The 24,558-nt window shown below is 46.1% G+C and overlaps 2 protein-coding genes across 8 annotated transcripts in view; one reads left to right on the top strand and one right to left on the bottom strand.

Annotated features, from left to right (window-relative positions):
• Positions 1 to 24,558, top strand: part of LOC138498495 (zinc finger protein 850-like) — a gene marked incomplete in the record, with an annotated part of 1,369,857 nt that overhangs the window by 606,308 nt on the left and 738,991 nt on the right.
• The window catches only part of LOC138498479 (zinc finger protein 84-like), a 51,640-nt gene continuing 29,152 nt past the window's right edge, over positions 2,071 to 24,558 (bottom strand). For 2 of the 7 annotated variants that reach the window (XM_069622232.1, XM_069622236.1), the window contains exons 3-4: positions 16,647 to 16,728; positions 2,071 to 5,742 (exon numbers count right to left, since the gene is read on the bottom strand). In XM_069622232.1, the coding sequence (XP_069478333.1) occupies positions 3,675 to 5,243 (1,569 nt within the window). In that variant the 5' untranslated portion in view covers positions 5,244 to 5,742; positions 16,647 to 16,728 and the 3' untranslated portion in view covers positions 2,071 to 3,674. Of the gene's footprint in view, positions 5,743 to 16,591; positions 16,612 to 16,646; positions 16,729 to 24,558 lie in introns of those variants that run through there. The other 5 variants (XM_069622234.1, XM_069622237.1, XM_069622233.1 and 2 more) reach the window with 3 other exon arrangements.

Here is a 24,558-nt window from a genome sequence, read left to right as displayed (position 1 = left end):
GTACGGTAACAACAGTGCTGGTAAGCTACTGGCACTGTTGCTACCGTACCGCCATACTACAGGTTCTGCAAGCGGGTGCCTTTCTGCCCACCAGGGCTGACCTGGCGGGGGTACCAGCAACCGCTCGCAGACCTTGACGGTAGCACTGGCACTGTTATTAATGGTGCTGGTGCTACCGTCATCCCCATTGAGTCCTATGGGACTCAATGCTAATGGTGAATATTTTTTTTTCGCGGGCAGAAAAAAATGGCGGCAGCCGGCTACCGCCTGAGTCATAATGAGGCACATTCGCCTTTTCACCTCAGAATTCATCTTTTTCACCTTAGAATGCATGGGTCAGAATAGTACTTCCACACAGGATGGTTTTGTTTTGGACTTCTGACACCGACAGATCCTTCGTTTTGAGTTTAGGTGGGGAAACTGCTATTGCAGGGACAGCGAGGCCTTTCCTTAACCCAGTTGGTGTTATAACAAAAGTCTACAGCCAAAATCCTGTCTAACTCAGCTCTCAACTCGCACACTTTTGGCAGGTGTCACCCACCTTGTAAAGGGCCAACTCACCCGCCAAGCCTCTCGCACACCCATTAATTCCAATGGGCGTCTCACCCCACCAAAAACAAAATCGGGTGATATCACCCGCCTTTGCAACACAAATGGTTGAGAGCTATGCTAACTTGTATCGCAGTATACTCCTCAGTTTTCACAATTCTATGCAAAAGAAATTTCATCCATCTCTTGTAAGAAAAGTGGCAGGTCATGCTAGCAAATGTTTATACAAAAACAGGAAATGTAGAATGTGGGTTTAATTCACTGGATTGATTACAAATCAATGGATTGATTCAAAATTGTGTAAACACATCTTAATTTCCTCCCTTTTTTCTTTAATGCTGATGAAGGGTAAGGTGTGGAAGGGCACACTCTGCAGATTTGAACACGAGCACCACCTCCTCCATCACTACCACCTCCCACCATGATCACCTCTTTCCCGCCCATCCACTGAAACCATTATCACCTCCTTCACGTTACCCCACCTCCTCAGTCATGACCAGCTCCCTACATGATCACCTCTTTCCCACCCCCTTACCCCACCTCCTCTGTCACTACCCACTCCCTCCATGGTAATGACAAGAAAGTTTAAGACAACAATCACATCACAGTGTCTCTAGTAATCAAGACTGTGGGCATGTATCTCAAACCTAGCCATTGCATCCTCCGCAGCCTATCACTCTAAACTGACCAATGCAATAAGGCCCTTCCTCTCCCAACAGAACTGCATCACCATCGCAAGGGCCATCTTTGGTTCAAGGCTGGATTATTGCAATGCCCTCTTTGTTTGGACATCCCAGAAGAATCAGGCTAAACTCCAAATAGCTCAGAACAATGCCTTAAGGGCCGCAACAGGCATCTCACGCAGGGACCACATTTCTGGGGTCAGGAGGCAGGTACATTGGCTAACTGTCAAGGAAAGGATTGTCTTCAAAACACTGGCCCTCACACATAAATGTCTTCATGGCCGGCGCCCCCCTACTTAGCACACAGGATCACCAAACAGACCGCCTCCAGACCATCTAGGTCTGCCTATGCCAATCGTATCACTGCACCTCCCACGTAGAGCACGTGCTGGGGGTACCAGTTTCCCAACCATGGCCGCAACATTTTGGAACACCATCCCAGCCCTAATCAGGATGATTGATTCTCATGCAGCTTCAAAACCAGGCTATTTGTCTGAATGGCCCATCCCATCATGCTATGCATTCTTCTATCTGTGTTCTTCCCGTCGCTCATTTACTGTTTGTTCTGTAAAGTAACTTATTAGCCTGTAAACAAGCAAATTGTATTACGCATTTCTCCATGGGATGCACTCCTGTAACCCTCAAGCAAGCTCTCTTACAAGTCCTTATAGCGCCTCGATAATTGTGGGCTGTAGCTTGCTCTACAAACCCAAAAATAAAATAAATACATTCTAGCATAAATCTGGAATAGAGGTGGTCTCACTAATTAAAACAAATGAATCGCCTCTGTTTCAGGAGGCAGTTTACACAGAGTCAGGGAAAGAGATTTAAACACAAATGGAGTTCCTAAGAATTTATTTTTAATGTGAACAGTGACATATTGGCTGAAGCTCAATATTCATTTCATCAGCATTTCACTCAGTGTATGAATCCCAGTGGGAGACTTTTACATTAGACATGTCAGTTTATCCAAGACCAGCTTTATTTTATAAACACTATTCCTTCTTGGAATTTAGAGAACAGCTGTGATATTACACCCACAACTCTCATTTCAGACAGAAAGGCACCATTTCATTTCCAAATTTGCATGACTTATTGTCTCACAACACAGCAGACATTTCTATTCCATTTGCCCTTTCTACTCTATTCACAGAATGACACTTTTCTAAAATACATGTCCACATAATTTGACATCTTCTCTGTGCCCTGCTCATCAAACCAATTTCTTTTAAGTTAGTGCTTTAATAGTGGGTATGCACCCTCCCTTGTGTAATTGCACCTCCATATGTCGATCCCAGGCTAGGGAACCATCTACTAATCCTAAATCTCCGACAGAGATAGGCAATAGTGTAATACACTAGAGGGGATATTGGGGAGAAAAGGAAACTAGAGTTGTAGAACACACTACACAAAGTGGAAACACTGCAGCATTCAGCGAGGATGGCACTCCTGGTGAGGCATGCATTTCTTGGAAGCTGACTTCTAGAGTAATACTGGAGATTCCAGTTTTATGAGGCATTATCCATGTATTCCCTTTGCAAAACAGTCTTTGCTCATGTGTTGTGCCAAGCTTAGTCTAAGTGCCATGTGAGAATATAGCCTTCTCCATTTTTATTATTCAGGAGGGCTCCAAATAATAGAAATTTGCAGTATTTTAATCCCTGTGTGTTGATGTTGAAAGTAAAAATACTTTATGGGGGTGGACAAATTAATTCCCAGTAGAGGCTTTTCTAATGGATACCTTCCTGCCAGTTTACTCATTTATGATATCCATATCCCAGTGCAGCTGTTCTCTAGAAACATTTCTGCCGTCAGGGAGCTCGGCACAGCTCTATGCATTTTGCACCAGAAAAGACATGGAGGCCATTGTAAGTAGTGGAGCCACTCTCCCATGACCTCCGTTCCTTTTTCCTCATTCATGACTAAATGGGAGCACACCAGTGACCAGATATCCAGTTCCATTCATAGTCATTGGTAAGCACATAATTTTATAAGTTAGAGACACCCCCATTATGGGCCTCATTATAACTTTAGCGGTACGGTGTGAACGGTGCATCCATACACCCCATCTCCATTCTGCCCACCGCCACCCGTGAATAAGCAATTACCGGCCCTTTCAACTCGTAATGGGCCGGTAATTGCCCATTCACGGGTGGCGGTAGCCATGCATGCCATACAGGGACGGCTACCGCCAACCTCGTAATGAGGCCCTATTCTACTACACAGCAGAGTTACCAAGCGTTTGCATGAAAGAGAAAAGTTGAAGAGGGGCCATTAAGAATCACTGCAAAAAGGGAGTATAAAAATTTGACAATTTAAGACGTACCTTATGACTAAGCCAGTTCCTACACAACGCAGTTCTGCATTTTTTTTTTTACCTGCATGTGTTGGTGGCTAATAAGATGTCCCTTCCAAGCAAACCCTTTCCCACTCAATGCATTCTTAAGGTTTCCCACCTGTATGTGTTCTCTGGTGGATAGTAAGCACTTGCTTTGTAGCAAACCCTTTCCCACATTCAATGCACTCATAAGGCTTCCCACCTGTATGTGTTCTCTGGTGATTAATAATATGTTCTTTCCGAGCAAACCCATGTCCACATTCAGTGCACTCATAAGGCTTCTCACCTGTATGTGTTCTCTGGTGGCTAATAAGGTGTCCTTTCTGAGCAAACCCACGTCCACATTCAATGCACTCATAAGGCTTTTCACCTGTATGTGTTTTCTGGTGCCCACTAAGAACTATCTTTGTAGCAAACCCTTTCCCACATTCAGTGCACTCATAAGGTTTCTCACCTGTATGTGTTCTCTGGTGGATAGTAAGGTGTCCCCTCTGAGCAAACCCACGTCCACATTCAATGCACTCATAAGGCTTTTCACCTGTATGTGTTCTCTGGTGGCTAATAAGGTGTCCTTTCTGAGCAAATCCTTTTCCACATTCAATGCACTCATAAGCCTTCTCACCTGTATGTGTTTTCTGGTGCCCACTAAGAACTATCTTTGTAGCAAACCCTTTCCCACATTCAGTGCACTCATAAGGTTTCTCACCTGTATGTGTTCTCTGGTGGATAGTAAGATTTCTGTTTTTAGCAAACCCTTTCCCACATTCAGCGCACTCATAAGGTTTCTCACCTGTATGTGTTCTCTGGTGGATAGTAAGATCTCCCTTCTGAGCAAACCCACGTCCACATTCAGTGCACTCATAAGGCTTCTCACCTGTATGTGTTCTCTGGTGGATAGTAAGCACTGGCTTTGTAGCAAACCCTTTCCCACATTCAGTGCACTCATAAGGCTTCTCACCTGTATGTGTTCTCTGGTGGCTAATAAGGTGTCCTTTCTGAGCAAATCCTTTCCCACATTCAATGCACTCATAAGGCTTCCCACCTGTATGTGTTCTCTGGTGGCTAATAAGGTGTCCTTTCTGAGCAAATCCTTTCCCACATTCAATGCACTCATAAGGCTTCCCACCTGTATGTGTTCTCTGGTGGATAGTAAGGTGTCCCCTCTGAGCAAACCCACGTCCACATTCAATGCACTCATAAGGCTTTTCACCTGTATGTGTTCTCTGGTGATTAATAATATGTTCTTTCTGAGCAAACCCTTTTCCACATTCAATGCACTCATAAGCCGGCTCACCTGTATGTGTTTTCTGGTGCCCACTAAGAACTATCTTTGTAGCAAACCCTTTCCCACATTCAGTGCACTCATAAGGTTTCTCACCTGTATGTGTTCTCTGGTGGATAGTAAGCACTGGCTTTGTAGCAAACCCTTTCCCACATTCAGTGCACTCATAAGGCTTCTCACCTGTATGTGTTCTCTGGTGGATAGTAAGATCTCCCTTCTGAGCAAACCCACGTCCACATTCAGTGCACTCATAAGGCTTCTCACCTGTATGTGTTATCTGGTGGATAGTAAGCTCTCGCTTTGTAGCAAACCCTTCCTGACATTGAATGCACTCATAAGGTTTCTCACCATTATTCGTTTGCTCGTGGCCGATAATGACGTCCATTTGCATGACAGTTATCAAATTCAGTGTACTGATGAGGACATAGGTGAAAAGCCTTATGTGGGCAGTAAGTATGTTCTTGAGATGGCAATTGTTCCCACATTTTGTGCACGTGTAACGTGCCTTGCCAGTTTATTTTGTCAGGTGCCTTCTCTTAAGAGGAGCCTTTTCAATTAACCTTTTCCAAATTCAGAGCTCAAATGAAAAATACTTTTCTTAGTGCACATCACACAGTCATTTTCATGCTAGATATACTTCTCCCCCAGGATTTACAGAATGAACAGGCTTGGTTACTGGATGTTACCACAAAGGGGTTGCATGGATGGAAGCCATCATGTATCAACAGGCTTCGCAGGCCCAGTCCCTATTTACTCTGAAAAGTCAACTTCACCCCAAATGTGCGCACTTCTAAGATGCTTGGAAATTGCATATTCCAAGACCGAGGCTTTTCACCGCAATAGTCCAGAGAATCGAACAATCACTTTTTTTGCATTTCTGGGGCTGTCACCTATTAACGTAAAAGGAGAAGCACATTATTAGTTTCAATACGTTCACAATCGCAGGCAGCATATTTAATAAGACTCTACCCAGTAGTAGTGATGTTACGTAGTAACTTATTTGACTTTGAAGTGCAATCTATTGGGGAAAAGGCACCCTAGTGGGTGGCAGAAGTGGTGCTCCAATGGGAACATTTAGTGGAACAGAGGTAACATGCAGCAGGAATAATACGATTCATTTTTATTTAGAAATGTTTTGCATCCAAAACGCTAGGGAAAAAACACAGGCTTGGTGAACAAACTAAATGCATATTTTATATCTTTATTCAGAAATGACTAAATTAGCACATGGAAGCTCCCATTTTCCATACACAAATGATAAAAAGCAGGCGTTTGCCACCAATCGGACGCCTGCTTGACCAGTCCATTATGTAATCACTGATGACTTGTGTATTGGCCCAAACATGAATAATATAACCCAACAAACAGCACTATCGAGGAAACAAGGACAGAATTGTGATTTTAAAAAGGAAAGCGCCAATCTCTTCCCATGGTGAGAATGGCACATGCCATGCTGCCACTACATTCAAAACATTGACTTTAAACCTAGATAAACTGGAGAGGAGGGATGGATTTGGAGTTTGTGTCAGAGATCAAAAGAATAAAAAGTGTATGAAAGACTCTGAACTCCACACCATCACCCCATTTGCCTTCCTAATCGTTTATATAAATGCCCCCTTGCCAAGTACTAAATTTAACTGGCCAGAGGGATCCCACTTCAGTTTCCCTGTACAAAATACCAGTGTCGTTTACAGGAGGTGGTACACACTCTGTTTTACTGTTAAGGATTGGGTGTTTATGTGTCTGTTACTTACCAGGCTCCCCATACCTGACCCACACCCCTTTTTGTGGATTCTGTCCTTGCACCTTAGGTTCAATCTCAGCGTGCCCTTGTACGCTCTGTGCTGGGATCAAAAACTGCTTTCATCACATCCCGGTAACTAATGGGGATGTTGCCCCATCACCATTGATATCCACAAATTGATGCCACCATTTAGTGATTACACACATGATTCCCGTTGATCTAATGTGAAGATTCTACTCAACCTACTCCAGAGGAATCCACTCAATATAATCCCACAGATCCATGACCTAAAAGGGACGAGAATTCCAAAGCCTGCATCTCTTGCAACCCATATGGCAGCGACCCTGGAATAAGATGTATGTACATGTTCATAGTATGCATAGTCACCCCAACTGTCCACCTGTTTCTCTGCCAGACCGACATTTATTGTGGGTCTAGTGTAGCCATTGTGGGTAGCTATCACCACAGTATATGCGAGAACCTTTGATCATTCCAGTATGGGGACAAACACCAGTTTGAGGTGACACAATGAAATCATTTTTTGGGAGTGCTCTATGCTCGGAGTGGATAATCCTTACAAGACAAGCTCCCCCTCATCTGTTCTCAGGTGCATCATCTGCGTAGCCACCACCTTAGGCTGTCACCCTCCTGAAGCAATACCTCTTTTTAGGCTGTCAAGACCGACAATATTCATCAATCTTGGCCTACCCATATCCTTGTGTGGCACATATCAATCTCGAGTCCCCTTTAAATCCAATTTCTGCGCTCCCCGAATGTTGATCCATTTATCTGGCCACAATGTACTATAATAAGAGATTGCAATAAAAAAGTAGAATGCCCTGCTGTACCGCAACACCCCCATCCTAGTCTCTACATGCGTGCTGCTGAACTCGCCTAGTGAAAACTAATTAAAAACTCCATCACTGAGGTTCTTTACTAATAAGCAGAATGAGCCAGAGTCCTGCCCTTGACCCAGTCCCCCTCCCAACATAGCAAAGTCCATTGATCCATTCATGAGACATATCTTTATCATCTTCCTCTACCAGAAATGTAATGCACAGGTTTTCCCAGATCCTTGCATTGTTTCACAAGTTGGTGAACTGCTCTCAGCTGGGCTGTCAGGAACCTACAGCTGAACACTACCACAAGTTGGCAAGGTAATTCTAGCAGGAGTAAAGGCTGTGCCTGGCCCAGGCACTCTCTCCCTGCATCATTAATATCGCACCAGCCTGCCGTGATACTGTGAATAACTTTGCCCGCCAGTGCTTGGTCTATTAAACCGCACCTTGCTGCTGCCTTCAGCCATGTCCATCTTTCTGTACTCTAGTGCCTGGCTATCAACGTCAATGCTTCCTTTTCCCAGGACGTCTGCCCAATGGACCATCCCACCATGGTAGGGGCAAACCTGCAGAATGCCTGAGCAACGGGTTGGTGGGAGATCTCTGGAAAGCCTAGATATGGATTGCTCATTCATTCTCTCCTCAGCCTCAGCCTCACAGGTATTGTGCTGTTGCCTTCCACAGCCCTCGTCCTCTGCATTGGGTATGCATGAGGAACGAGGCATACTCCTCTCCAGACCAGATGATCCATGTCCTCTTGCCTTTCTGACATTCCCCTGCTGGGTAGTGTTGGAAGGTTTGGGAGTCTGTGTAGGCTCACATGAGATGCCATTTTGGCAAGCATATAGTCTAAGACGGTGTATATGCAAAGCTATCATGGTCTAGATTAAGTAGCGAGCACCAACGTTACTTGAGAAACTAAAAACCAAACTGGGGTGACATCTGTGAAGCAACTCACATTATTGTTGGTCTCCAAATTAATGTATTCTATGCAAATGGACTCAATAAATTTGTTATAAGTAAATCTTTCTCCGTTGGGTAATTGTTAGCCAAGCCCAAATTGTCTGGTTATTACTTACAATCTATTACCGTTGTGTGTTTACATTAGAAGTACGCAAGATAATGAATACACATTTCCTACAACGTAAAAATCCACATTATAAAATCATCCATTTTAATTGATACGCACTAGAAAAGGTAAACTCAGAACAAAGATCGAAGTACCGACGCCACAGGTCCACCAACCACTTGTAAAACGCAAAGTCAAGACACCTGCATTTTTTACTGAATGATTCAATGATCTTTCTTTAATAGAGAGGGCCCGAAAGCCTCCTTTAATCCATCTTTCTAGGATGAGCTAGAGCAACCCTAACTTTCTCAAAAACACACAAACTTAAGGCTAATCAAACAATGCCTAACATGTCAGCAAACCTCCATTACAAAATTACATTTTTTTATTTTACAACAAAACAATGTAAACAAACAAAATCTCAACAATCCATATCATTCAAATACCACGGGAACCTATGTGTGCATTATTGTGCCAACTGTTTATGCTAAACAGTTGGCACAATGAAATCTCTTGGCATGCTGAAATCCGCGCCACCATGAAATCTCTTCTTCATCCCCCGCCCTGACCTTCAACTTCTCGCTTACATCCTATTCTCCCTCCTACCCTCTCCTTTCCCTCCTATGCCTCCTCCTATCCACTTGAAACTTCATCTATATTCCCCATATTGACTCCCTCTTCTCTTCCCTTACTCCTCACCCCTCTGTTAGGCAGAAACCTGTGCAGTTCCCACTGGACCACTGCAAAAGATTTCAGAGTACAGGTGTTGGCAGTAAACCCACTAGGTAGCAGTCTGTACCACCCAGATTTACCTCGTAGCTGTGGCTGAGCAGTCAGACTTCTCTCAAGAAGTTAGGCAGTATACAGAGCATACATAATGGTACAGAAGCACAGTAGTAAAAGCAAACACTGACCAGAGCTGGGTGTAAAAGTATATAATTATTTAAGATACTCATAAATTACACTAGCACAGAAAAGGTAAGTAAGTTCAAAACACAGTCACTATTACTATATGTACATCCCTAGTTATTTGTTGGACAAGTCTTAGTTAACACCACTTATTTCCAGACAGAGGTGAGCGCTTAACGTTAGATGGCACTCCAACAAGTTAGTTAAAAGGGAGGGAAAAAGGCAGAATTAAGAAAGTAGCAAGGCAAAACACTTTTCAGAGGCTCACAGTAAGTTCAGGAAGGCAGTCTATTGAGGAGCAAGGAAGTTCAGTTGCCAGGCCCACTTTAGGGAGAGCCAGGCGAAATATGCCCAAGATCACACAATGTCACAAAGTCTTCAAAAGTCTTTACAGGTGAGTAAGAAAGGTTTTGCTAAGTTCAGAAAAGTTTAGTTAGGGTGTCCCAGGCTTACCCAGGTTCGAGAGCCGAGGGCTAAATCTACCTCATACAATCGGTGTCAAGGGAAGCCGGGCGGAACACAGTACCTTTAAAATGGAAAGGATCCTCCAGCGGTGGCAGGTCCTGGCAGTGGGTGCAAGTCGCGGCGTCGTCCAGAGGAAGAGAAGATCTCGACGTGGAGGAAAGCTGAAGGTCGTTGCACTGCCATGGAAGAAACCAGCCGTGGAGTTTTCCGGTTAAAAGGATGTTACCCCTCTTTCGCGGTTGAGGTAAAAAGTGGTATCCCGGTTGCCGGGGTGCTTGGCACAGGCAAGGCGGCCACGAGATGCTCCAGGGAGGCGAAAAGGAGGCAGAAACTGGTTGTCCCCACCAGTCAAGGGAAGAAGACTCTCCGGACTGGAGATCTCCTCTGTTGTTCGGAAGTGGTGAGACGGTTCAGCAGGGCTCCACCGGTGGTGTCGTCGTTGCAGGTCGGCTCAGCATCTCCCTCTTCGGCTTCTGAGGTCCTGTGGCGACTTCTTCAGTTCCAGTACCCAAAGCCCTGCTTTTATGCAGCAAACCCCCATTCACCATTCCTAGCTGTCACTCAAACATGCTAAGTGGTGAGCCGGGGGGGCTCACCACTGGGCCAATCTTACAAGAGTGCGACTTGAGTTGCCAAGGCAACTCAGTCCAGGGTGCCTAAATCCCCCTCCCACATATCCTGTAGCCCCAGACATAGTGGCACCACTTTGGAGGGCTTCTGTGCAGAAGCCCGCCAAAAGTGGAACAAAGGCTCGACTCGGGTTCAGGGTTACTGAAGTGAACACAGACGCCATTTTGGCGGTGAGTTCTGGCAAAAAATCCCAACCGGTGAATTTATATTAAATAAATAAACCGGCGGTATCTTTAACATTGCACCAAAAAGTGGTGCATTAAAATCAATGGGAAATCCCATTGGGAAATATTCCGGTGGAATATTTCTGTGGTATCCACTGCCACCAGCCAGAAACTCAGCGAGGGGGGACAGGACAACAGACCCAGGGGCAATCTAATTGCCCCTACCAGTACTTCCACAGTATGATGGTTTGTACTGGTTTAGTTCATAAGTCAAGACTAGTAAAGTCAATGGTTTACAGACCCAGGGAGACAGTACTCAGTCCCAGGGTGCGGAGTCTATGTTTGGGGGTCACTATGACACCCCTGTGTTACTGCACTGAGGGTGCAGTGTAACACACATTCAAAAACCAAGGATAGCCTATGGGGAAAATGCCCCCATAGCACATAAGTCACAGAAACACTCAAATCATGCCCAAGAGTGAGGGTAAAAGAGTCTCACTCTTGGCAGGAGAAAAAAAAATAAACCCCAAAAATCCAGCAAAGCTGCTGGGGGACTCACTAGGTTAGGAAATTCAGCCTAAACAGAGAATTCTCCCTAACACCCTCCCTTCACCTTCCTACTACCCAGGTAAATTGTTCTACATATTGCTTCATTGGTTTGTTTCATGTTTGTAAATATACTTCTATTTCATTATTTTTTGTAATCATGTTGAAATAATGTAAAGCACTTTGGATTAAAGCGCTATATAAACCTTATTAATACAAATAGACTTACACTGCAAATCAATGAACACATTTGAAGACACTAATGAGATTTTAATGTGACATTTATATCTAATCGGTTGTCTGACGACATGCTGTGTTACAGCTGCAATTGAGCCATTCTCAGATAAAAATAACACTGGCAGGCCCTATATACACAGCATAACGTTTGATGTTGCTGCTAGACAGAGCTTATTCAAATAGGTTTCAGAAGGATGTGTTTTGGGTGGGGAAGGGTAGGTAGTGAGTGGGAATTGCCATAGAGATTGACCAGGCAATAGGCAGTCAATTGAGTCAGTAAAATGCCAAACAGACAAGCGGTGTGTCCTTCACATCTATCTGATCTCCCTCTTAACGATATTCTAAGGCAAAACATTGGCTTCTAGCACCAGCTAATACCCAAAACAAAGAAGGGGTGTACACATAACATGCAATCATCTGGTCACCCCTCCTTTAGTAATGAAGGGAAGTAAGATGGTCGGTTTTCACAACATGATTGTTCAATTTAGGTAAACAAAGAGAAATAATGTTTCTTAGAGGAGAGCTAGTCAATAATTAAAGTGGTATCCATAGTTTGCTAATGATGTGCTAAACCTTTAAGGTTTGGTTCAGTTGTGCAACTATTGAATAGTCAAAGATGATTGTTGCACGAGACGTTGACGGAGGGCGTGCTATAAAAGGGCAGGGTGACATTCTTGGTGTTCCAACCGCATCGGGAGAAGTACAGAAAAGCCAACTGCTTTTGGGTAATACAATTCTTTTTACAGGTATTGGTATCAATGAAAGTTAAAGACAACAGGCGGTCAATTCAAATGGAAGGCACTCAAATCATTATCAGGTATTGCTATTATGTGCAAGGTACTTGCACAATTTTGCACGAGTGTTCCTTGCTGGAGCCTTGACACTCTTTCCCACGTTTGGACACCTCTCACCCTTAACTAGTCATGGTCGCCATTGCTGAGAGGCGGGGGGGTGATGCGAGAAAAGGGATGGCCTTGAGGGGTCAGGCATAAGCTATTTTTTTTCTTGCGCGAAACCAAGCACTTCCACTGGCTCCCAGATGCTGCAAGGATTACATTCAAGACCCTCTGCATGTTCCACAAGGCTTTCTGGGGCATGTGACCCCACTACCTCCAACTCTCTCTCCCGAGATACCTACCTGCTAGAGCTCTTTGGTCACTGAGCTCCAACTCTCCGCAGATCAGATGTTTCTCCAAGCAGAGAGTAAGGGGAAAGAGCTCTCCTCCACAGGTGGCTTACGCTGGGATGGCCTTGTGAGCCAGATCGCCTTAAGTTCCGGAAGCTTCTCAAGACCCTCCTTTTCTTCTTCTCTCCCTCTCCTACTCCCCTACCACAGTGACTCAAGACCTTCCCTTTTCTCTTTTCCTTCCCTCTCCCCTGCCAATTTTACCCCTCTGCCCTGGCATGGTTCCTTCAGAGGCTTACAGGGCACCAGCCCCCTGGTCCAATCCACCCATGTTCTCCCCAGACCCCCCCCCCTCCCCCTGGCCTGCTCATGACCGGATGGCCATTCCTTCCCTCTCAATTGCACTTAGCTTTGTTCCCCTTCTCTTCCCCGGCCCTGTGCTTGTCACGGGCCCAACTGCCTTGTTCCAGCACTTCGCCCCTCCTGCACTTCTGGTTACTGCACTTGCATGATCTCAATGTCACATGGCCTAGTAAGATCACTTTTCGTCTCCCTTGTTTCCACCCCACCCCCCAGTCTTGTTGCACCACAAAACACTTGTGTATAGGCGCATTACAAATAAACAATATCGAGAACTACCGATTTTCTACCGCTATACAGTTACATGAAACTACACAGGGAGATATGGTACCCCGACGTAACCAGAACAGCCAGGTCTGTGGCTCAGTGGACTAATGCATCGACTACAGGGCCTTTGTTTGACCTCATGGTCACAGGTTCGAATCCTGGCAGGTTCCCTCAGCCCTTCTTCCTTCCGAGATTGATAGGAGTACCATTAAGTTGGGTAACAATAAACAGCTATTAGCGCCAAGATGCCCCTACGGGGGTGAACGTGAGCTTTATAAATACACTGGTTATGTTACAGAGTTGCTAGCGCTATACTTGGTACCCAGCATAACGGTAACTACTGAGTTGTGTGGTGGGTCGGAAGAAGAAGGAGTCGGACACACTGAGGACATTAATATTTTTAATGAAATTATAAATAAAAGGCCCATATTTCCCTATTGGTAGAGGGAATACTCTACCCATCTAAAGGAACGTGCTAGTCATTTGTCAGGAAGTCTAATGTAAACGTGTCCTCCTTCCAAACTAACTATCTGACCCTACCACTATATCAAATGAATTTAAATAGACAAGGAGAGTTTTATATTTGCCTGGTCTTCTCTTCAGATAATCTATTTACTTTTCTCTGTGGTACAGATATTTCTTGACATAGTCTCCTTGAATCGTCTCCGAGATCAGTACTAGTTTTCGTGCTTTCTGTGGTCCTATATTTAGAATGTTCTCTGGCAGCGGTTCCTCACATTGTCGTCCCTTGTAGACACTTCCCAGTCTCTAATTTCAGGCTTTCGCGAGTTGGGGTATCTTGACCCCTTATCAGGCTTTCCTAGTCATGAATTGATGGTCTAAAACTCTCTCCTCTTTTATCCTGTTCATACAGTGTCTTCCCTACCTCCTAGGGGGACTAGTTTCCACTCTGTGTGTTCCCCCCAACTGGTTTGGGTAATGCCCTTTTATATATTATTTTCACTTCAGCGGACAAGGAGCAGAATTCCTACAGAAGAAAATAACAGTCTACAAACCAACGAGACCCCTCCGATCGAGCAACGAAATCCGCCTGGAACTCAAACCATACGTCAAGAAAAAGCTTGGAGGCACCTCCTTCTACCACTTAGCCGCAAAAACCTGGAACATCCCAAAGGAAATAACACTGAAGATCACCTAAAATTCAGGAAATCACTAAAAACCTGGCTCTACAACACCAGACTGGAAAACAAAACTGGTAAAAAGGATAACTAAATCGAAAAGACATGGACATCCCTGACCGGGGAGAGTAAAGCCCACGGCAGCTGGACGGGTGACATCGGATAGACAGGAACACAGGCGGCACGCACGGAGACTGAGTCGACTAACCCCACCAACACTTCGCCCGCCCCTTAATTTATTTACCGCCAGGTACCACATTGGTGTGGAATTATTGAGACACTGGCAATCTCCCCCACTACCTGAGAGGTAGTCATTGGCAGGACCACTAGAGTCTAAATGGAGGATAAGGGGAGCTATCAGAGAGCATATTAGAGGCGGGGACTAGGGGAGTATGGAACCTGCATGCCAGTCAGACCCAGATCAGGACAGAGCCGCAACAGGGGAGACTACGCAAACCGAGCGCTTCAATTCAGGATAGAGATGCAAACTAACCAACCCTACTAACAATTTCCCTTTCTGCATACACCTCTCAAACCAAACACAACCAAAACCTACCGCACAAACTTCACTACATGGCAACAACAAAACAAAAACACACACAGCCTTGCACAACAGCACACGACGACTACCGGCCGCAAACACCCCCAGGCCCAGCCAACGGACCCACCGGGCTGAGGCCGCCAACAGCACATCACTGCTCTCTTGCACTTTTCCTGCTTCCTCCCACTAACTCATCCTCCCCTCCTCTTTCAGAGCCGCCAGAGCGCCAAGGGACCACTACAGTGGTGAAAGTGCGCAGTACAAATGTCCTTTAACATTGACTTCTCTTGTTAACTGGCTTCTTTTTACTATTTTGTCCTCAGGACTGGGACAGGATTCTCATCTGATAACCCTCTTTCCTAACCGCAAAGTATAAATTAGTTTGACATAATTGATTATCAGAGCATGCTTTTCTAATATGATAAGTCATCTATAACGCACCTGTACACAAGCACGAAAAGCCAAGGCAGGGAGGACAAAACAACAATCTTACTAGGCCTCGTGTCATTCGGAAAGTGCAAGTGCAGGGGGAAGGGAGCGGGAGAAGTGCCGATGGGGGGGGGGAGGCAAGAGGGAATGAGAGTGCAAGTAACTAGTAAGTGCTGCCAGGAAATGGCTCATAGGTGCAGGGGGTCAGGGGATTGCAGGGTTGAAGATACAGTCCCTTAAGTGGCTGGGTAGCCCGGAGGCAGTGCAGGGGCAATTGATCATGCAGGAGCCTGAACCTGTAATATCAGTGGGTGGCCAGTTAGCCAGTATGTCCAGAATTCGGGGACATCAGCAAAGGTGAGGCAGAGAGAAAGCGGAAGTGTAACATCCCCATGTCTGACAATCTCTTCCCATTACTGGGTGAATGTTGTTAATCAGTCCTAGGAAACGCCACTTAGCGGGACACAATCCAGGGACTGAAAGTGACCACTGCATCCACGACACCTGGACCCTCTGCAACCGAACTAGGGGATCCCAGTGAATTTAGGAACCCTAGTGGTGGTTCTTAGCTTAATTGGAATAAGGGGGACAAGCTTGCATAGGAATTATACCGCGCACACACACCCACACACCCATAACAGGGATTAAGGGGTGGAAGGTAGTCGTCACCCTATCATGATTGGTGTAGTTCTAGCCAAGGCCCCCAGATGTTTTTTTTAAAGGATTAAGGTGACTGCTTTTTAATGGAAAATATAAGCAGTAGAACATTTGCTTACATTGTAAAGAGCATGGGCCCCCCTGGACATCCTTTAAGCCCCACCAAAGGGGAGGGGGCAACTTGTAGGTGGGGGGCCAGAAATGATAGGTTTACTTAAAGCAGGGGTGGGGGGGGGGCTAAGTATGAAAAGGTTTGAAGACCACTGCACTAGTGTGATCAGATTGGGAAAGAACACCTAACCTCCCACACAACTGGAACAATATACTCATCTGTTGGCTTTAAAGATTCTTGACTCACTACAAAACATTCTTCAAATTAAAGGCCACTGGGTCTACGTACCTTAACAGGGGAAGGCTCCACGCTAGAGGGCTTAAAGGCCACTGGGTCTACGTACCTTAACAGGGGAAGGCTCCACGCTAGAGGGCTTAAAGGCCACTGGGTCTACGTACCTTAACAGGAAAGTCTCCACGCTAGAGGGCTTAAAGGCCACTGGTCTACGTACCTTAACAGGAAAAGGCTCCATGCTAGAGGGCTTAAAGGCCACTGGTCTACGTACCTTAACAGGGAAAGGCTCCATGCTAGAGGGCTTAAAGGCCACTGGGTCTACGTACCTTAACAGGGAAAGGCTCCACGCTAGAGGGCTTGTGTATGATTGGAGGGTTTATCATGATGAATGGCTGAGCCCAGAGTCTGCTGAATAAAAGCAAGTATAGGAGATTGATTAAATCATCACCATAAAAGCTTTATTTTGACATACAATGTCATAAAAGCACATACAATTTGTATTGTAAAAAGAATAAAATAAAAATACAATGAATCTCAACATTCATAAATATTACACCCTATTGCACAGCATTGGTTTATTTTTTATTTATTGAACATGTGTAGGTGCTTGTACAAGAAGTAAATTGTGTTTCAAAGCGGCCACATGGAAACAGGGAGGGAACATGGGAGAAAACAATACACTGGAGGATAAAGACAAACCTACTAGGCCATGTGAGCATTCAGAGCGTGCAAGTGCAGAGAGGAGAGGAGTGGGGTGGGTGGTGGGGGGGGGGGGGTAAGTGCTGAAGTGCTTGGGAGTGAGCAGCAGGTGTAAAAGTGCAGGCCTACAGTGGCGAAGGCGGTTCAGGTCAAGGCAAGTGCAGCGCGCAGGCAGTGGCAGAGGCGATTGGTGTTCGGGGCCCTGGCCTTCCACACCCAATCACAGCGACTGAGATTAGCAGAGGAGGGAAGGAGGGATGGACGAGGTGAAAAGGAAAGTCTTGAGGAGCTTCCGGAATTTGAGGAGATGCGGCTCAAGAAGAAGGGGGAGGCTATTAAATAAGAGGGAGCCAACTGAGGAAAGAGATTTGCCTCCGGCCCTCTGTTTATCGAAACGATGACACGTAGATACTTGGTACCAGTGGAATGTAGAGGTCTAGAGGGTGAGTATTTAGTATGAGCAAGTTGTAGATAGCGTGGCCCCAGACATCCGTATTGGATGATACAAAGGGATTTGGACTGCAACTCATAGCCAGTGAAGAGATTTTAGGGAAGGAGCGATGCGGTCCCTAGGCTTGAGGCCAAGGATAAATCTTGCTGCCCTATTCTGTATTAGCTGCAGGGGTCATAGAGAGGATGAGGGTAGATTCAAGAGAAGGCTGTTGCATTAGTCTAGCCTAGAGAGAACCAGAGCTTTGGTAACAGTGAGCATTTGTGGGAAAGTGAGAAATGGGAGAATTCCTTTGAGAAGGAAGAGTTGAAAGTTGAACTTCTTGGCAATGTCCTGAATGTGCGGGAGAAAGGAAAGAGGAGTTAAAGAGAACTCCAATGTTTGCGGCTTCAGATGAAGGGGGGAGCCCATAAAGGATGGCCAGTCTTGCTGTCATTGAGGCATAGATTGTTGGAAGTGCACCAGGACTGGGTGGCTGATAGGCAGTCTGCAAGGGGGTCAGCAGGAAAAAGAATTGTGTCTCATCTGTGTAATACTGGAATCTGGGGGAGAAGGAGGAGGAAATGAGGAGTGCCAGCTGAGAAAGTTAAATGTTAAAAAGCCCGGGGGGAGAGATTGGAGCCCTGGGGACACCACAGGTGGAGAAAGATAGGTGAAGAGAAGGTGCCCAGATTAACTTGGACGAACAATCAGTTAGGAAGGAGGTCAGCCAGTCCAGTGCCTGCTCCAAGATATGAAGGGTTTCATGGAGCAGTTTTATGAGGATGGAGTGGTTGACTGTGTCAAAGGCAGAGGAGAGTGTGTCCAGAGATGGGAGCTCGGAATCCAGATTGATGGTTGTGGAGACCGCCAACAAGTTGAGTATGTTAGGGGAAGGCCAGCTTCTCAAGGAGTTTCCCCAAGGAAGGGGTGACGGAAATGGGCGTTAGTTGGCTGGACAGGTAGGGATCTACTGAAGTTCTTTTTTCAGGAGTGGGTGTACAAGGGAGGAGGGGAAATTACCAGTAGTGAGTGAGTGAGGCTGGAGGAGAGAGTAGCAAGGGTGCTCAGGATGTCCAGTATGTGACCAGTGCATTGCAGAGGGCCTTGGGACGAAAGAGAAGGAGGAGACTGCAGAAGGCTTGGCTAGTTCCCTGCAGATTTTAAAGAGTTCAGCCGTGTTGTTGGATGCACCAGATATCCATGTCTGGATGTGGGCCCTTTTCTTGGCACGGGTAGTCTTTATCGTCTTTGGAGCAGGCGGCAGGCCAGTTTGTCAGAGGGTGAACCCGAGGTTTGCCACTTCAGTTCCGCAGCTCTGCACTTGTGTTTCACGGCTGCAAGTTCAGAGTCATACCAGGTATTGGGCTTGGGAAGCAGGTTTCAGGCGGATCCTCATGACTGGGGCAAGAATGTCCAGAGTGTTAGCAATGGCCAGATGGAGGATGCTGTAGAGTCTGGGTGGGGACAAAGGGGGATGAAGTTGGGTGTGAAGACAGCACCTGACACTTGTTTCATCGGACAGATGTTTGAATGATATTGGCAGGGCTGGAGGAGGTGCGGTCAAAGGGCCGAGGGGACCCAGGTAAGAAGGGAGGAGAGAGTGGTCTGACAAGGAAAGAGGTGTGATCAGTGGTGCGGGAGAGAGGGAAAGGTCAGAGTGGATGAGGGTGTCAAGAGTGTCCTGCTGTGTGGTTTGGACAGGAAGAGAAAATGAAGAGGGAGAGCGAGGTGAAGGAGAGTGGAGACTGCAATAGCAGAGTACAAGGGGATGTTGAAGTCGCCCAAGAATGGAGTTTAGGAGGTTCAGAGGAGAGAGGAGCAGAAATCAGCCCATTCATAGAGGCACAGGGTGGTAGCACCAGGGGGCCCGTAGACCGTGGCAATGGTCAGAGAGGAGGAGGAGGGAGAGAGAGAGAGATGACCAACTTGCAAACCAAGCTCTCAAAGGAAGAGTAGAGCTGAGTGGGTAGGAAGGAGGAAGGAGGAGGAAGGAACCCACTCAGGGATAAGGGACAACCCCACTGCCAGCACAGGTACGTCATGACTTGGAAATGATCTCGTAGCCATCAGGGAGAAGAGTCAAAAGCAGTGACCAAGCTGGCATTGAACCATGTTTCAGTAAGCGCGAGAATGTCGAGGTCAATGTCTTCAAGGAGGAGGCAGATGTCAGTGGAGTGTTTGATGGCTGACATAGTGAATATAAAATTTAGTGAATCATGTCAAGTATTCAAGAAGTACTCTTTAGATGTATGCATACCCACTCATACCAAGGCAATAACCGCCAATAGTGCAGATCAAAAACAGAGGAAAACACCTCTGGCAATGGTGATCATTAGTACAGTAAATTGTCCCCAGATATAATCAACAAGGTCTTTTCCTTCTCAGTCTCAATGCCCACACAAGATATTTACATGTTGAGAAAACTACTGGCACATCGCTAGAATCGGAGCAGAAATCACAAAGGCAAACACACAGGGGGGCAAGTCGAAAAAACAGAATGGTCCCACTTATTAGAGGCTAGTGATTGGTTGAGGGCCCCATTAGAAATTTAGCATACAATGATCTTTTAGTTGGTGTTTACAAAACCCAACTACACCTCATAACCCATATTCTGCTTCATATTACAGTAGCGCAGCAAGGCCCTCATAACCCATATTCTGCTTCATATTACAGTAGCGCAGCAAGGCCCTCATAACCCATATTCTGCTTCATATTACAGTAGCGCAGCAAGGCAGTTGAACCTTCGGCTTTAGCAACAAAGTTGCATTCAAATTTCCTCCACATCACTGATTTCACCTCTCTGGACTGCACCAGTCATAGCTAAGGGAATGCACCAAAGCTCACTCAAGCCTGGTACTCTCATTTCTACCTTCATATGTACAAACCACTCAAGAGCCGCAACCCCAGCCTGCGTCAAAACACCTTTCACGGCCTCCCTATACTTAACTAAAAGTTCATTTGACCACAAGCAAACTCAGTAATAAATTGGCTGCTGTCGGCATGTAGACTTTGGATCCCCGTTTCAAACCAAACCGCTATAGTCGGGGTAGCCAAATGGAAACCCAGCATGTTCGTCAGATTTATTTTCAATTGTAGTTAGTAGTAAACAGTGTGTGTGCCATCATTGCTCCGCTCCATAGATCGTGCCTGTCTGGCCTGGGCTTTGTAGGACAGCAACATTGCCAAAGTTGCTCGAAGGCCTCACTGTATATAGCCAATGAGACCTTTGCTGTGACCATGTGCAGATCCCAACAGCAGGATAACGCCACCTTCAAGCCTAGATAGTGGTCGACCCGATCTACGCTACCTTCTCCCAGTCCTAACCTTAGGGGTCTCGGTTTCTTCTTCACCCCCCCCCCCCCAACACTGAAACCATGCTACTAGTTTTTGCGGCATTGATGGCTAGGCCATTTCCCCCACGGAAATCCTCGAATAGCTCAAATTGTTTCGTGGCGCCTACCTGTTTAAGAGAGAGAAGGACGGTTATGACCAGTCAGTTTTCTGACATCATTACATACAGACACCAAATAAGCAATAATTCCATTGATGAAAATGCACAAGAGCTTGGTGGACTCCCTTCCCAATGCAAGTGGGTTGCAGTGTGCTCCCATCAGTGCCCCAGCGCACCATAGCTGCGTTGCCTGAACAAAGTATTTGAATGGCCGCAAGCAAATGCGATCGGCTGTCTAAACTACATACAATGCATCTGGTGCTCGAGATCTGTGACAGACCACGCAATTACGTTTCACAGAACAAATGTTGCTTGGGTCTTATTTTGTTGATTTATTGCACATGGATTTGATCATGGATACCACACAATTAATTTAGTTGTGTACAGACACACCTCTTTGATGAAACTAGTATCTAGTACCTAATCGAATTGTCAAAACCAGACATCCATTGCACCTGCATGAAATTATGAAACAGTACTATACTGTATTCCACAAACCATAGCATCCAACACAATGTCTGAAAAAAATCTTTGTAAAATGCATCTGGTGCCTTACACATTCGACCTAGACTTCGTCATTACTTCTCATGGATCAAATGTTGCTTGGGTCTAATTCCGTTGGATGTTATGCACATGGATAGGATCATTGCTGTTACATTTCCCCTGTCCCTATTGGCAGCGGCGGGGCATACCATACAGCATCGGGACTTATCTCCAGGGCAACTCTCAGTACACACTGCTGCATACGCAGTGAGAGTCAGACGCTCGCGGATCCTACAAGTAAGTTCAATCACAGGGGTCCCTTCACGCCCTTATTACCCCACGGGTACGGACATGGATTTATGCACGATCCATCTGCCGCACGCACCCCATTGAGCATGTCCTCCAAATGCCATGCACGTTCAATCTCGTAGGCATCACCTAGTAAGTTTCAGACGCTTGAAAATTTGTTTTTAACGTCCACGTCCCCACTACATCATGGGCACAGACATAAACGCATGCATTGCCTATATATGGTGCACACAAATAACCTGGTACCGTGCCCCGATCCCACCGCCTGATGGGTCACCCAGTCCTATGTGTTAACTGCACGCAGTTTATTACTTGAGGCATGCCTCCCGGCACCTTGTATTTCACTGTCATCACGCATGCTCCAACACTCAGCATCACCCTTGTTTTGACATCTCATTTATTTTAAATTGACGGAATTTTTTCCGTCCTTTCTCTCCCAGACCTGGGGATTCTGCTTGCCACTCACAGGCGCTACCACATCCTGGCCAACTTATTGTGCCCAGGATTTCCATAGTGATTCTCGTTTCTCTAAAGCAGTGTATTCAGTACACCGCTACACCAGTCTCCACCATGAAACACTGAGGGACCATTTGTAGAACTCTACCGCTGCACCTTTGCTTGACGGTAAACTCTACATGAATACACGGTCTAGTGTATTTGTTCGGCACCAACCAGCCACTAACAAGTATTAAAGTATAAATTACACATCACAGAGATCATAACAGCCTTTTGTATGGGACCGAAGGGCCCCCAGGCCCCTCGCATTGTATACTCCTCAGTACAAGGTTTGGACCACGTGCCTCCAGTAGTGGGTTCACCCCTTGCCTTTATGTAATGTCAACCACGGTTGACAGCTGCATAGATGGGACCACTGCGAGGAACGGGACATCCATCTTTTGTGCCCCCTTTCCGACTCCTCTTGGTAACCAGGCCTCACAGCTTCCCTTCGCTTGCAGCAGCCAAGGGCACAGGCACACGAGACGCGCAGGCACATGACCCCCACCCTTGTTCCCCCGCCGCAGAGGAAAAGTTCAGCGATCCCATTCTCACGCTGAAGTTGAAGACATTTGCAACAACTAATAAATATGATACAAGTAACCTTTCTCTCTGAGATCACTGCCTTGCATGAGAGTCAGAATGTGAACGAGCATGAGCTAAGCACTTTGCTCATTCGTCTCCATAAATGTACAGTCACCCAACCCCATCTAGGGTAACAAATTGCCATCTCCACCATGCATTCTCACAAGGCATCCCTTTCATGGGCCAGACCCTCACCTGCGCTGCGATACCCACCCAGCACACCCACGATTAACACTAGAACTTTACCGCAATATATTTTTACTTATACTAACAAAATTCCAAGCTTGAGATTTGTGTAAAAAACAGCCTAACCCTTCAATAAACACATAATAAAGGTCAAGGCCTCCAATTAAAGCCATGAATGACCCGAGTGTACTGCCAATAAGGTTCTATGTGTGATTTGTGTAGAAATGTGACAACAAGCATAAAACGTTTATATAGTTTGTTATTTAGAAACATGCAATGCAACATGTTAGCTTAGGTGGTGGCCACAGCCTCACCCCAGCATAACCTTCACCCGCGTGGAGCACAGATGTCTGACGTCCATCATCTCGTCAGCCGATCAACCAACCAGGAGGAAGAGATGCCACCCACACCTACAGCACCACACCACCTGACCAATCGGGTCCAACAGTGTTTTTTGTTAGATTTATCTTGAATACTATAAGAGTGTATAATGATGATTATGATGCAGAGAGTACTTTGGAATATTTCTGAGCTTAGAAATAAATCCTGCCTTGAACTCTTGCAGCCGGTTCTCTGTGCCTCATTCCCCGTCAGGGGTTTGGTTGTTTGTTTTATTCTTTACTGCACGTAGTAAGACGGGGTAGGCACTAACATTTTGGTGACCCCCACCCCCCCCCCCGCAACGCGATTTAGAGAGGTGCCTCGAGGCCTGCACCGTACGGCAGCGAGATCCAGGACGCCCCCAGCAAAACCATCGCCTCCACGGTTGACCAGACTGTGCATACCACGAAGAAAGGGTCAAGGGTTCCCGGTTGACGAATACCCGATCGAAAAAGCTGCTCGCCGAGGCGGGCCACGGCTTGGTTGGGGGACGGACCTGAGCGGTGACCCTCAGAGTACCTCACTGAACACGTGAAGTGCCGGTTGCGAAACCTTCAAGGAAGGTAAGGGGGGAAAATATGGGAAGGAGGGAATTAGCAACGGAGGAAGGTAGTCAAGAATAGGGTCTGTGTGAGGCTTTTCTGATCTATCCTTTATATGGCCATTAGGTTTTGTAAAAAGTGAGAAGAAAAGCGGTATCCTAGCCCGAACAGGGTAGAAGGCAGCGCCGCATAGCATTTGTCCCGACCAAGTGCAGAATAGAGATAAAGAGAAAATAGTAGGGGTCTCGTATATTGAGTAGACTCGGAGTAGTTTTAGAATATTCTTTTTCCTCAGGCAGAACAGTGAATGTGATATGCAATAACTGCTAGTATTGGTAAAAACGTGTTTTACACATTGTGACCGGCATAATCGAGTGAGGGGTGGAAGGAGACTCGAGGGTGCCAGAACATACAAGAAAGGAAGGAAGGAAGCAAACAAACATCACCATGGGGGAGTAACGCCATTAGCACATATCTGCCAGCACCTTCCACTATATAGCGACAGGATACAGAAGTATCATGACCAATGGATTACTGAAATCAAAGGGGACGGTGTTATACCGATTTGGCCAGAGGGAGGGTCATTCGATAAAAGAGTATTGATCTAGTATCAACACATTTGCTAGCACGATACAAAGGGAAACAGTTGCAGAACCAAAGGGAAGTATTAGACC

This window comes from Ambystoma mexicanum, chromosome 5q (assembly GCF_040938575.1).
Source record: "Ambystoma mexicanum isolate Mex_15411 chromosome 5q, UKY_AmexF1_1, whole genome shotgun sequence".
In the NCBI taxonomy this organism is placed as follows: Eukaryota; Metazoa; Chordata; class Amphibia; order Caudata; family Ambystomatidae; genus Ambystoma; species Ambystoma mexicanum.
Note: the sequence above shows the minus strand (reverse complement) of the source record. Positions and strands in the feature narration are given on the sequence as shown.